This window comes from Triturus cristatus, chromosome 3_1 (assembly GCF_964204655.1).
Source record: "Triturus cristatus chromosome 3_1, aTriCri1.1, whole genome shotgun sequence".
NCBI lineage: Eukaryota > Metazoa > Chordata > Amphibia > Caudata > Salamandridae > Triturus > Triturus cristatus.
The window spans coordinates 437,538,003-437,552,678 of record NC_140583.1 but is presented as its reverse complement, the minus strand read 5'-3'; the positions used below and the strand labels follow the sequence as shown (position 1 = coordinate 437,552,678).

The 14,676-nt window shown below is 45.6% G+C and overlaps 1 protein-coding gene across 1 annotated transcript in view; it reads left to right on the top strand.

Annotated features, from left to right (window-relative positions):
• ATP8B4 (ATPase phospholipid transporting 8B4 (putative)) overlaps positions 1-14,676 on the top strand; it is a 3,731,093-nt gene that overhangs the window by 3,686,202 nt on the left and 30,215 nt on the right. Inside the window, exon 26 of the mRNA XM_085644229.1 lies at positions 14,318-14,448. Within this exon, the coding sequence (XP_085500355.1) occupies positions 14,318-14,448 (131 nt within the window). The remainder of the gene's footprint in view (positions 1-14,317; positions 14,449-14,676) is intronic.

Here is a 14,676-nt window from a genome sequence, read left to right as displayed (position 1 = left end):
AAAGCTTTTAATATCCGCTCCTTCCTTGCCCTCGGGAACTTTTAAAACCTTCAAATTATTCCTCCTTTGAAAGTTTTCTGACCTTTCTACTCTTTCTTCATGCTCTCTCCCTCTGGCTCTGAGCCCTTCAATCTCTTTCTCGTTCACCTGAATCTCCTCTTTAAGATCGCTAACTTCGGCTTCTAGTGCACATGTTCTTCCACTAAAATCATCCATCTTTTTCTCTAACACCTTGCATGCGGACCTGATGCTCTTCTGATCTAAATCTGAAGTTTTGAATCTTACTCGCATCTCAAAGGTAAGGGTTTTGAACAACATACTTATGGACATATCCGAACTCCCCGGGCTTCCTCCCCCATCCCCTAAAGCATCCTGCCCCAACCTAGTGTGTTTCTCAGGCTATAAACCACTTTGTCCCTCCTCCAAAGCTTGCAATTCCTCCCCTTCATCCGAAAGAGACTATGTTGAGGAATTTAAACCGCCCTCTGTGTCATTAAGAATACTGTCATTCCTTGTAGCTCCCACTACCTCCCCCATTTGCGCAGATAGCACTTGAAACCTATTCGGGCTCAGATGTGCGGACCAATCACCCAAATTTAAAGTACCCACAGAGCTCCCTCCAACTCCCAATTAATCGCTATGTTTTTGTTTTTGTTGGGGCTCCGCTACTGCTAACATGGGATTGTTCGTTAACACCAGGGTTTTCGGAAGCACCTTAAGGGGACGGCGTCACCTTAATCTTGTGCTCCAGAGAACCTCCTCTTGCCGACTTGTTATGCACCTTGGTCTCCTTGGTACACCGTCTACCTCTAGACTTCACGACCTTCACCTCCTATGTCGTTGCTCCTTGTTCCTGTCCAGACTTGAGTGAAAAATCCACTAGCTCCAGGAAGTCCGCTGTGCCCCCTTTCACCTCACTTCTCAGTGTATATCTAGTGGCCCCTCTGAGTCGCCCAACTGCCTCACCCGCACTGCAGCCTCTCTCAGCCTTTACAGCTGCTTTTTTACCCTTGTCCTCACTCTGGCTCTTTTCGCTGACTCCCTGCTCCTGGGCTGATTGTAAAAGTAAACCAGACTGTACTTCTGTGACTCATGCGCACACAAACTGCTCCACTCTGCTCTTACCACTGTGTTCCTCACTGTATTCACTCAACCTACTTCCTCCTCGCCCACTTCCACGAAAGAGGACCCTAGCAGCAGCGCGGTGCCCCCTCCATAGCTCCAGTGCCGCTCTCTTCCACGGCTGCGCCGCCGTGCTCACAGACTTCGCCTCCAGCCTTGCTGCTCCAAACTCGGCTACGGGAGCTCCCAGCCTCCAAAACGCCGAAAACACTCCAAAAACCAACTTAAGTTTTTGGCACAATCGCAAAATTAATCCTGCTAGCTTCACATCAGATCACCTCACAGTACCGGAAATTTTCACCGCCGCTCGCCTTCACAAATCATAAACCGCCACGCCTCACTCCTCTGAGATACCGATGACCCGCCATTAGCCGGCCGCCATGTTTTCCCCCTCTCAATTGAAAGCCTTGGTAGGTACCCTGTGTCTCCTAGGGTTTTGTATGAATGACCCTGAAAGGTTTCCTTTCTTGGATTTTGGCTTTTTAGGAAAATGAAATCATGTTCACACATTTGTATGATATATGTAGTGATTGCTAAAAATATATTTCTGTTTTTATGATTGTGATGACATCTTGACAAAGTCATTAGGCCTGAATTTAATACGTCAGCAACAGTTTTCAACCACTTGAAGGGGTATTGTAGGTTTTGGGATGAGCCCTTGCAGGAGACTCAACTGCTGCAGTCTGTCACCATTGGTATTTCCTCCTGTTGCGTAAACAACAACTCTGGATTAGCTCTACAACATCAGCACATTTAAAATACCCGCAGAGCATATAAAAGAAACAGCAAGAATGCACGTTGCGAACAACAATAATAAAATGAACATTTCTAACTTAGTTAAAATGTAATTTAAAACCACCCACCCTTAAGCATACTTCTATGCACTAAGCTAGTAGAGCATGGAACGTAGAACCTGCAATCTAGACTTTCTTAAGGAGAAGCAACAAAGTGCATAGCTTTTTGACTGCAAAAGCTGTGGTTATCAGTTAGACACATCGTCAGTGTTTTCTGTGAAAGTAAAATACAAAGTGTAGGGCATCTGTTCTCTTGGCCCCAGCTCTTTATCTGCATCAAGTGAGATGTAGCATCTTCTTTGTGTACTGGCAACAATCAAGACCATCTCAGGCAGTATCTTGTGCGATAATCCAGAACAAGGACCTCTCCTGACAATTTGTCAAGTGGCAACCCTTTTATACTACCTCTTATCAAGCATTGGGATTTCTGACATAAATTCAGGAATTTCTGACATAGATTATGTGCATCAAGTTGAATTTCCCAGACATATCCTGATTTTCATATAAGGTAAATGGACATACATTCAGACTACACTGTTTTGACTATATGTCTGTGTTTCCTCTTATTTGACCTTGACAATGGCGATTCAGAGCCTACTCAAAATGGAGTCAGACCTTAGGGGCTATCTATCACACTAGCCAACCTGTAAATTTTTGTGAATTAATGTGTTGCATTAATTAGTGTGTGCGTATAAAGTACCTTTTCTTTAAAAAAAAGTAAAATTAGTGGGTGGTCAATGAATTATTGAGTGTTGTTTGTTATGCGCCTAGGGACTGTGATATTAGGTCATGGTGAGCAGGCCCTGTGGCCGACATCTGCTACACACGGCTAAATGACACCCCCAATTTGGGGTGGACAGAGGCGAGTAATTGAGTACAGGGTCAGGCATCTGCCGAGGTCCTGTGATCAGCCCCGCCAGGCACAGTGTGGGCTGAGCAGACATGGGTGATTGGATGCCCGGCCTAGCCACAGTCTGGATCCCATGGACAAATCCCGCTGTGCATAATCTTCACATGTGCAGCAGGGATTACAAATTAAGTGCATCATAAAAAAAAGGAAATTCAGAAAAAGCCCACAGTTAAAACATTGGTTATGGTTCTGACACAATTTCTTAAACCACTGAAATTCATCAGTTTAGATTAGTAATAGTGCAATCACAGAAATGTATCACCATATTACTTCAGTTCCTGTTTTTGTCAGAATTTTGAGAGAATTTGGCCAGACAGATTTCTACCTATTTAGTAGCATTTAATGTGTTGATCCCGTCACAATTGTTTTTTTTTTTACCAGAAAGAAGCATAGAAGCAACACATGTACTGGCATTTAATGAATTTTGAAATATTGTGGATATTAATGACGGTATTGCCTTTCTTAACAAACCCATTCTGAAGCTAACAGATTATTTAATTCGTCACTTTGGGAGGCCCATGTTCCCATAGCTTGGAAACAGGCTAAGATTCTGCCGCTTCCAAAAAAAAAACCGTCACTGGACCTATCGGTTCCAGTGAATTATCGCCATGTAATCCTCCTTCCTACTATGACGAAAGCATGGGAGAAGGTGGTTAACAAACAACTTACCGACTATGTCGAAGGTTCAGGTCTCCTTCACCCAGCTCAATCTGGTTCCAGAGCCTCTTACAGTCTGCCATGGTGGAAGTCTCGGAGGCCATTCGAGAGTGTCTGGTTTCGGGGGGGCAGGGCTGCTCTTGTCTTGTTAGATCTCTCAGCAGCATTTGATACTGTCCCCCATTCCCTGCTGCTTTCCCGCCTGGCGGATCTGGGAATTGCTGGTGCCGCCCTGAGCTGCCTCAAATCTTTTTTAGAAGGCCGCACCCAACAGGTGTGGCTCTCCCCATTCTCCTTGTCATCTCAGGAGGTGTTGACAGGTGTTGACAGGGGTGCCTCAGGGCCTTCCCTGAGCCCCCTTCTTTTTAATCTCTATGTCACCCCTCTGCTCTATTTGGCTGAAGGTTTAGGAGCTAACATTATAGCATATACTGATGATACCCAGCTGCTGTTGACCTAGGGTAAATCAGAGTGCTCTCCGTCTCCGGCCAGAAAGTGTCTTTCAGCCGTTTTTCAATGGCTGTCCTCACCACATCTTAAATGCAATGAGGATAAATCAGAAATTCTTCTTTATGGGGCCTCCCCCCCAGTTTAGAGAATCTCTGTGGCCAGCAGACACCCTTGCCAGCCTCAATGGGGCAACCCACCAAAAATCTCGGAGTCTGGTTTGAGGAGATTCTCACCTTTTCCACTAAGATAAAGAAGCTAGTGGGGAGTTGCTTTGGATTACTCAGAACCCTGGGGAATTTCCTCCCACTTCTACCTAGAGCTGCTAAGGAGACGATGATTCGGGCATTGATTCTCTCTTGGATCGACTACGCAAACGCCTTGTATGCCGGCCTTCCAAGTTACCGTCTCAATAAATTACAGGTTATCCAGAATGCAGCCGCATGACTTGTTTTTAACATCCAGAGGAGAACTAGCGTCAGAGAGCATTTGCAGTCTCTCCACTGGCTGCCTGTAGCACAATTAATTAAGTGTAAAGCCTTGACTCTGGCCCATCGGGCTCTACATGCTTGTGGCCCTACTTATCTATGGAAGCGCTTCCTGTTTTACACTCCCAGCAGGCCTCTCCGGTCTTCCTCCCAGCTCTTGACCCACATACCTAGCTTTAGGCTTTCAAGAGTGGGGGGTTGCTCTCTTACAGTCAGAGGGGCCACTACCTTGAATACGCTTCCTTTTGCCCTCCACAGTATTCCCCATTTCTACTTGTTTAAGAAAAACCTGAAGACTTATCTGTTTGTATAATTCACCACGGTGGAGAAGTGTGGCTCAATGGTTAGAGCGGCAGACCCTGATGCAGAGGTCTGGCCCAGACCAGGGTTCAATTCCCGCCTCGGCGGGTCTTGGGCTCAATTTACCCGGACCCGATAATTCTCGCCTGGGTGCCTATTCTAATCATGGGTCCCACTCTGCAACTCTGGGCAATAGTTTGCTTAATCTCCACAACGGCCCCAAAAGCGCTCGGATGCCTGGCTTCACCTTGGGGATGCCCAGGAGTGGGCACTTCACAGGGAAAGGCCAGGAAGGGTTCCACAGCGGTATGTGCACAGCACCTGAGAGACCCTTTCGGGGGTGTGCGGAGCGCTATATAAATGCACTACATTTACATTTTCCACGTTTGCTTCCCTAAATTGGCTCGCGCCGGTACACTCCTCGGAGTAGCTGTTCGCGTTATAAAATTATATAACATAACATAACATCCCATGCAAAAGTCACCTCACCACATCTATAGTCTAGGAATCATTCAAACAGCATCTAACTTGATTTCCTGGAAAATACACTGTTAAAACATCAGGGGATCCAAAATGCTTGCTTAAGGGATGCTGTTGCAAAAAGTGACTGTCTTTGGGACTAGCCGTAAGTGTCACTTCTGCCTGTAAATCAGACGGCCCACTTTCAGATACTGTTAAGTTCAATTTGGTGTCGGGGGGGGGGGGGAGATTTAGTAATGTTTGCTCCGCTATTAATGAGGTGTGCCATCTGTAATTATGGCTCTCTAACAGTCAGGTCAGAGAATTCTGACAAGAAAGGCAGTAAAGGTTCCACCCCTGGAAACCAAGCAATCCTCCATCTCAAAATGGAGATAGGCACTACACTTCTGACAGGCCAGGAAAACCTGTAATCACAATGGCCTGGCCACTCCATCAGACCCATAATGACCCCCAATGTCTCAGCTGAAGTCCAGACTCTTGCAGTGAGTGTCTCAGGGGTTTGGATAAATCTCATAACTCTTCAATGTGTGACCTTTGTGCCCTGGTGTAGCCTAAGGCTATGGCTTTTCTTAGCATCTGCCATAACAAACTTGAGATCCCCTTCAAGGGGATGATCACTAGAAAAGAGTAACAAGACTCACTGAAATCATAGAAAATCTTTTTCACAAGAAGAGAAGGAGAATTACCAGACAGGAGTCTGTATTTTTCTTTGGAACAGGGCGGCTCCTCCACAAAGGCGGAGGCGCGTCTCCCCACTGCTTTTCAGCACTGCAAAAAAGGAAAACATTTAATATTATTATCGTTTTATATTTCCAAGCTAAGGCAGTTTTGCGGGGCGGGGATGCGTTAGGCAGAGCTGGGGGGGAGGAGTGGTGGCACTCTCTAAGTGCGCATGACTGTTTGGCCAGCTGTCTTGAGCTGGCCAAACAGTCATGTGGACTTTGTATGTTCTCCACTGGCTGTATTGTACACCCTGGGTGGAGAACATGCCCAGGCTCCTTGTCCCCCTCTGAGCACCGTACGACGGCACTCAAACCAATCACTGCTCTGCATTGCAGCATTGCGATTGGCTTAGAGGAGCCTGGGTGCTTCCTGTTCACGCAGGATGAAGGGGACGGAGAAGAGGCAGCGGCCGGTCAGTCGGCCGGACGACAAGTAAGTGATTTTTTTTAACCCCTCCCTGCTACACTAGTACTTTCACGAGCCGCCACTGCTATAGAACATATTTTTGTTCGCAAGAAGTTGCAGCCAAAGTCAGGGGTGAGGGTTTCTTTCCCTGTGATGCGGTGGAACCGCTACAGAATTTTAAATTTAAAGCTGCAACCTTTTGCGTGCCTGCAGCCAGAGGTGTATGCTTAAAGACCCCATATACTGGCCATGGCAGGGGACGGGTTTGAAGGGCTTATATTGGCTTTGATTTCTCCCTAGCCAATCATAAAGGTATTCATTAGTGGACAAGCCCAAGACCTGCCTACATATGCATAATGCAGCATTAGCTTTCCTACTGTGCTCCTTATTTTAAACATTTTGGGGCCTATTACGATGTCCGCCCGCCACCGTACCGGTAAACGGGACCGACCACCAGGGGTGCGGCGGCCCCGCAATAGCAATTAGGATTCGACCGCCACCCTGGCAGTCGCATCCCGGATATTCAATATTGTGGCGGGCGGTGCTGTAAGCACCCGCCACAATGTTGAATATGCACGTTGTGCATTGGCATGCACAACGTGACAGGCACGGCGTTCGGGCGGTGGCGATCCACACGACATCATAATGGGCCCCTTAATGTTTACAAAGATGGTCAGGGAGGCGAAAATGGCTGTCAACTGTGCATGTGACATGTGCATGTTTTGTTATGTGTGAAAGATTCTTGGTAATTTTCCATAGAGAGTCAGGAAGGGCTGCCATGAAAAGCGTAACTCACTCATTAAGTGCATTGATTATTATCTTCACACATCATGTGATAGATGACATCACAAATGAGGGCATCCCTGATGACATTACGTATGATCGACACTGTGAGTGATGTCAATATGTATACAGTAGCATTTCTTTGTTGGGATAAGTGCTGTTATTTAATGATGTTGGGTTCTAGATTTCTGTTTTTTACCAGTAAAATATTGTGTGGTCAGAAATTGTGCATAGTGTTTCAAAAAGTTATCCTTTTTTGACACCTAATCGTGGTTCTAAAAATAACAGTTTTTGCATATTGTACCATGACCTTTTTGTCAAAGGTTCCAACGGCGGACTATAAGCCCAGGGGTAAGCAAAGCTCAGCCAACCCGTTTCATTCCCTCTAGGGGAACTTCATCAGGGCTTAGAAGTTTTTTTTCATTCCCGCAAGGGAAACAGGTGCAGGCCTCCTCCTCTCTCCCCTCCCCCTGCTGCCTCCTCCTCGTCAAACTATTTGTTTTTTTTACTTTTAGCACGAGGCGCGCGCGCTTGTCTTCTTTGGGTGCATAATTTCTGAAGGCCAGCTTCCTCTCTGCATTCTAGTTGTCAGCGCTTCCCTCAATCTCGTTTTCCGCCACACCACAACCCTCTTATTGTTTTTATTATTTTCATGTTTACCATGCTCTGTTGGTGCTATGACATTATTTGTTTTACTTAGAACAGTGGTGGTGCTCCTCATGTAGGAATCTATCTGAAAGCAGTTCTCCATGCGGGAAGGGAGGATGCTACAATAACGGCAGTGGATTCCACCACACAGAATTGGCCACAGTAAATTAGCTGCATGTGGAAATGATTTTGAGTTCTGCAGTACATAGTGTGGAACTGCACCATACTGTGTGCATCGATTTGCTTTGTTTTATATTAAATTATGCAGTATCCTGCCTGCCCTCGAAATGAATTTCCTGCTTCTTTTAAGTAACGACTGACACGTTTATTATCATGCCTGACGATTCCCACCAGATTACTGGTGTTTCTGACTGTGTGGTGGTGCCTGAGCTTCGGCTCAGTGCGGATATGCCACACAGACCTATTCTGCCATGAAGAATGACTGAATGGATGGAAAAGGTTCCCAGAAGAAGCTGTGGTGACCGAACCATGAACCGAAAGATAGACATTTAATCTGTGGAGCCAGCAGACCACAGTTCTAATACAAGGTTCCTCCCTCTGTGTTGCCTCTCGCCCTCCCTCTGTATTGCCTCTCGCCCTCCCTCTGTGTTGCCTCTCTCCCTCTGTGTTGCCTCCCTCCCTCCCTCTGTGTTGCCTCCCTCCTTCTCTTCCTCTGTGTTGCCTCCCTCCCTCTGTGTTGCTTCCCCCTACCTCCCTCTGTGTTGCCTCTCTCCCTCTGTGTTGCCTCTCTCCCTCTGTGTCCTCCCTTCCTCTGTTTCCTCCCTCCCTCTCTCTGTGTTGCCTCCCTCTCTCCCTCTTTGTTGCTTCCCTCCCTCTCTCCCTCTGTGTTGCTTCCCTCCCTCTCTCCCTCTTTGTTGCCTCCCTCCCTTGGTGTTGCCTCCCTCCCTCTGTGCTGCCTCCCTCCCTCTGTGCTGCCTCCCTCTCTCCCTCTGTGCTGGCAACCCTCTCTCCCGCCTCCCCGTCTCCCTCTGTGTTGCCTCCCTCCTTCTCTCTCTCCCTCTGTGTTGCCTCCCTCCCTCCCTGTTTCCTCCCTCCCTCTGTGTTGCCTCCCCTCCCTCTGTGCTGCCTCCCTCTCTCCCTCTGTGCTGACTCCCTCTCTCCCGCCTCCCTCTCTCCCTCTGTGTTGCCCCCCTCTCCCTTTGTGTTGCCTCCCTCTCTCCCTCTGTTTTGCCTGCCTCCCTCCCTCCTTCTGTGTTTCCTCTCTCCTTGCCTCTGTGTTGCCTGCCTCCCTCCCTCTGTTTTGCCTCCCTTCCTCCCTCCCTCTGTTTTGCCTCCCTTCCTCTCTCGCTCTGTGTTGCCTCCCTTCCTCTCTCCCCTTGCGTTGCCTCCCTCTCTACCTCTCTCTGTGTTGCCTCCGTCGCTCTGTTGCCTACCTCCCTCTGTGTTGGCTCCCTCTGTTGCTTCCCACCCCCTCTGTGCTGCTTCCCTCTCTCCCGCCTCCCTCTGTGTTGCCTCGCTCCCTCCCTCTGTATTGCCTCTTTCTCTCCCTCCCTCAGTGTTGTCTCTCTCTCTCTCTGTCTCTCTCTCTCTCTCTCCTTCATTCCTCAGTGTTGCCTATTTGCACTCTGTGTTGCCTCAAGGGAACGAACAGTCGTCATAGCGCTTTTAAAAAACACAATTACTGTTAGCCATGCTGCACAGCAGACGCTGCTGTACAACATAGATATAAAACATTTACCCACCCGATAGCTCCTGTTGGCTTTGCCAATGCTTTTTTAAAAACATGTCTGTGGAATAACGGTAAATAAACATTTACATTTGGTCACAGATGCTGCTGTCTCAAGATTTCATAACCTAACATTGCAGCATTTGACTAGAAATGTATTTTGGACACTTTTTGGATGCACAGGAAAGCGCAGAAGATTGAGGACATTGCTTTGCATTCTGAGCTGTTTGTTGGAAAGTCTCAGTAGGTAAAATCGAAAACCAACCTAATGCCTTTTGGTTTACGAGCAGCAAAAACACATTCTATAAATGTATTTACATTCACTGTGTACAGCATAGTAGTTACAAGGGTGGCTTACTGTGGAAGAAAAGAGGGTCCAGACGGTAAGTAGAAGATGTTAACCTTTATTGGAAATATATATTAAGTGAAAGCATTTCCTGGATCGTGCACCTTCCCCGCTGTGACGCTGCTAGGAGCAGGGATTTGGGTGGTAGGGGTGTGCCCTCCCCTTAGATACCTCCGGCATCTGCAGCAGCCACGACTTGACCCCGCGGGACCCCCCCCCCCCCCCCCCCCCCCCTAGTCCCAGCTCATCTCAGAACTCTGCCTCCCCTGACGCGTCTCTGCGCTTGGCTTCACCCAGCCCTGAATACTTGAATCCACCACGAGCCAGGCGCCATCTTCCAGCCGCTACAAGCATCTGCAAGGATGACTTGTGGACTATGCAGGCCCCCCCCACTAGTAGTGAAGGCCCTTGTGGTGGTGCCAGCCCGCAAAGGAGAGCCTGTCTGTCATGGCGCCAGTCTGCATAGGGTGAGCAGGTTTTCAGAAGCAAAAACCGGCACTGGCCAGAAATAAAATGCTAAAGCCATCAGCCTTTTGGGAGGGGCTGGGTGGGGGTTATCTCCTTGTAAATGTGTCTGTAAATACACGTACCATTATCTATGACTTAACCTCCACCCGGTGCCCCCCTGCCCTCTACCCCGTGCCCCCTTGCCCTCTACCCCACTCTGTCTCCGACCTCCTGCTGCTGTCTGGAACAAGCAGACGCATCACTTCAATTACTTAAGACTTTGGAGGCGCCCCAGGAAAGGGAAACGTAAGTCCATGTTGGCTTGAGCTTTGTCCCCAAAACCGGGACAGGTATTTACAATTTAAAAACAAGCATTGGCATAGCCAATAGGTCTCGCCTTTGGGACCTTATAGGTTTTTAGCCATGCAACAGTTGATGTTGTTGCACCAAGGATATTGTGCTGCATAACTAAATACTTATAAGGTCCCAAAAGTGAGACCTATTGGATATGCTAATGCTTGTTTTTTTAAGGCACGGAGAGATTAAGTGATTTGCCCAGAAACACAGGATGTTGAGCATCCCTGTGAGACTTGATCCCGGTTCCCCAGCATCGAGGGCGACCACTCTACCCGTTAGGCCAAAGAATTACATCTACTTAGTCAAATATATATTTTAATAATTTATCTTTTTGTATAAGTGGCCTAATCTGTGTCCCGGAAGTAGAAGCTTGCAAGCTCAGAGCAGGATGTCCTGGTTAAGCTGATTATATTTTAAAGTAATGTTAGAAATAATTCATGAATTTTCAAAAATGTAAGCAGCGTTTTATAGCGACATAGGCATGTAAGCTTTAAACATTCAAATTTAGAAAGCGATGGCTAGCACCTTCCTACATGGAGTTCACAAGCCTCCAGTCAATGAATGGTTGCAGCATATGTGATTATTGTTTTCAATAGTTAATGCTTTGCTCTCAATACAAACCACTGAAGATCATATTAATTCTGAGCTAACTCGGCGTGAGAAGAGTTACGATCATTTGATCCACCATTTCTTTGAATTCTCAACTATAGTTCGTGATCAGAGACATCAAATCATCCTCATAGGTCACAATAGCCAACTTCTCAGTGGCCTTTTTGCCTCTTCCCGAGACTCTAACCAGACTCTGTCGGATTGGTGCTTATTATGGACTCCATTCACAGATAATACACATTGGACTCTTACCTCAGAATTTGGTTGCGTACGAGACACAGCTCAGTCTGCAACAAGACTGAGTCCCAGGTCGTTTTTGCACCAGGATTTAGGATCCTTCTCTATAATCTTTACATTTCTCATAGCGACCTGTTATATATTTTAAACTTGAACCTGTGGCTTTTACCACACCCCACAATTGTCTGCGAAGATTGTTCGCCCATCATTGTTGTTACCATGTGAGTTTGGTGCTACTAAACACTCTGTGGATTTACCACTTCTGGGTCTGCATCAGATACCATTTGTCTTCATCTAGATTCCCTCACATGGAATTTGGGACCGCCTGGCCATACCAATTTAAGCCTTGAAAAAGTCACTGTGTGACAAAACAAGAGATGGCTGTTTTCAAAGAAAAGAACTTGTGAAATCTGAATATTCAGAAGAACACATGACCTCCTACATCTACAATAAAATGTTTTTTTTCTCCAAATAAGTCCTTATTGTTTGTACCTTGTACTACTTTAAGATACTGTTTGAGTGCTTTGGTTTCTGTCTATTTTAAATTGAATATATTTTGGATCCTCTGATCCAACTAGTTAGTCACACCTTGGGTACTAGGGTGTGGATAACCAGATAGCACCATCCCTTACATACCTACATTTTTACTGTACTATACCCACAGCAAACATCCATCTCTTACGAGGTGCGGTAAGTAAACCACTACTATACTAACTTGTTTCTGGATATCAGTTGTTACTCCTAGCCCAAAGGCGCATGGCTCAAATGTGGAGGCTATGGGAGAAGAGATTTTGGAAGTAAGAGTTCAGAATACAGATATAACTGCGGGGTCCATGGTGTGGATTTGTTTTTCTATACTAGACAGAAATAAATAAAGCTTAGCATAAAAGTTTGCATCCGTGTTTGAATTGCATCTGGAACTAGGAGTGCCTGCCAGAGCGATCTTAAAAGTTGTAAAAAATTTGGATGAGCGCTTTCACAACATTGTAATGTTCTAGATGTAATACAAATGACTGGTTTGTGTGCAGTACAAACCCTACACTCCCCAAAAATCGACAGGCTCAGCAAGAGTGCAAGGCCGGACTGGCTGTACCGGGCATCAAGTGTTTCCCTAGGAGGCTGGAAGGGTGGGGGCGCTTTTGTTACTGGGGGGTAGTTTTGTAGCAGTGCAGTAGTTTTAAAAGCACTACAGAGTTGTTTGTATATCTAACAGTTTTCAGGCAGCATTTTAAAAGTGCTAAGATAACTCTGGTGATTAATGTACCTGCTGGAGAGAGATGGGAGTTTTATCTAGTGGCAGGTTTGACGCATCTAAGGTAGCACAGAGGGTCAATACACCTGCTGCAAAGAGTGTGTACTATGCAGATCACAGACCAGTATTTTATATGGATAGCTCAGTGGGTTACTGTTTTTGCCACAGAGATCCTTTTGTTACTGTGCAATTCATAAGTTACAATCGTAATCTAGGTCAGAAAGTTATGTTTTTTTTGTCCCAGCCTTCCATTGTCCTAATTTTTCTAAAAAGGGTTTGTATGTGTAGAAATAAATTCCTATTAGCAAATTCAACCCTAACTAATGAGTTACATTCTGAATCCCGAGTTTCTGCTTCCCCAGACCAAGCATTCTTAAAAAATGTGTACCAGAATGGATGTCATGTGAATCTTACACCTAGTACACCCCTTTGTCTTATGTAAAATGTTCTGTACACTGAATTACACATGTAATATTCATTGTCTCGGTATGAATGTGTGATGTAAAATGTTCTAGCACCCTACACTGATTTGAAGGACAAATGAAATACATATGAGAGAGGGGCCATGAAGAGGCATGTTGGAGGGTGATAGTGAGGGAATCATTGAAGAGTCCCAATAAAGACTGCTGTATCCTGGTGCACTGTAGGTCATTTACTATTCTTTAAAAATTACTACATTTGAATGCATAATGAAAAATGTGTTGCAGAATGCACAATGTTTACATTTTTCTCCAAATTGTAGGAGAACCCTCCCCCAATCTCCCATGTAGTAGTCAAGCTTGCTCACTGCGCTTGATTGCTACGCATCTTATGGGGGCTGGCCTGACATAATTTGTCAGGGCTATTTTGGGTTCCCAGTCCTGCCCTGCAAGAGTGCATGTAATCATTTCTGTCATTTTAGTTTCTCTCTTTTCATTTGTGTACTTCTTTTTTGGGTCTCCTCCTTCCTGTTGGTTTCTCCACTCCCAGTTCTTCCATTCTTTATTTTGAAAAACATAAAACAACAAAAAACAAAAAATAAGGGTTTTTTTTCCAATCTTTAATGGTAAAGCTATAGAATCATTTCTATTGTGTTTCTTCCCTTTTTTTCCTAAGTATACAGAGGTGGCCCCGGTAACTAGACACCACTGGGAATCGCCAAGGCCACATCATCATCAAAGAGCTGATGGGATGGGTGCTGGGTATAGCCAAATTACTATTCTTAGTCATCCTAATATTGACTTATCACGGAGTATTGCCCTTGCCCATGCGCCCAGTAGGCAGCTCTTTCTGGACACTGTCTTAAGCCCTGCTCACCATCAGTTATCTTTGAAGCACAGTCTACAGGTGTGTCGCCACAGGGTGTTGCCTTCTGGTACACAACATGCCCAGTATTTTTACCCCTACTTTTCACTGGCCACACTTGACCATTACCTGTGATCAGTGCCCCTACCATCACCTCCCACTAGCCAGTGTCTTCAGTGTTCTCAATTTCCAAGAATTCCCTATGAGAAGGGTAATGGCCACACACCTAACATCTTGCTATGTAACTGATCAGATCTGTAAAAATTGCTTAAGTTAAATTTGCTGTTTAATTTTGTTTATTCATTGCATGTAAGTAAAATTGTAATTCCTTTTATTGACAGGAAATGCCAGAAATTCGTTGAGCCTGATAAGCATATGGCTTGTTATTTGCCTCAACACAGTTGTTTGTGTCATGCCAGTGATAGCATTCAGGCTTCTGATGGTTGATTTAAAGCCAACGTTAAGTGATAAGGTAAGCACACAATATATGTGTATATTGTTCTGTTTTTGTATTTCATTTTTTTATATTGTACCGTGTTTTTAGGAACAAATATAGTACTTTACACCAAGGCACTTAAACAAAATGTTATAATATATAAAGAGTAAAGGGTAAAAGATTTATAATAAAAAATTTAGATATGATATTGATCTTGAAGAAGCCCCAGATAGAAAGAAGACAAGCATTGGCATAGCCAATAGG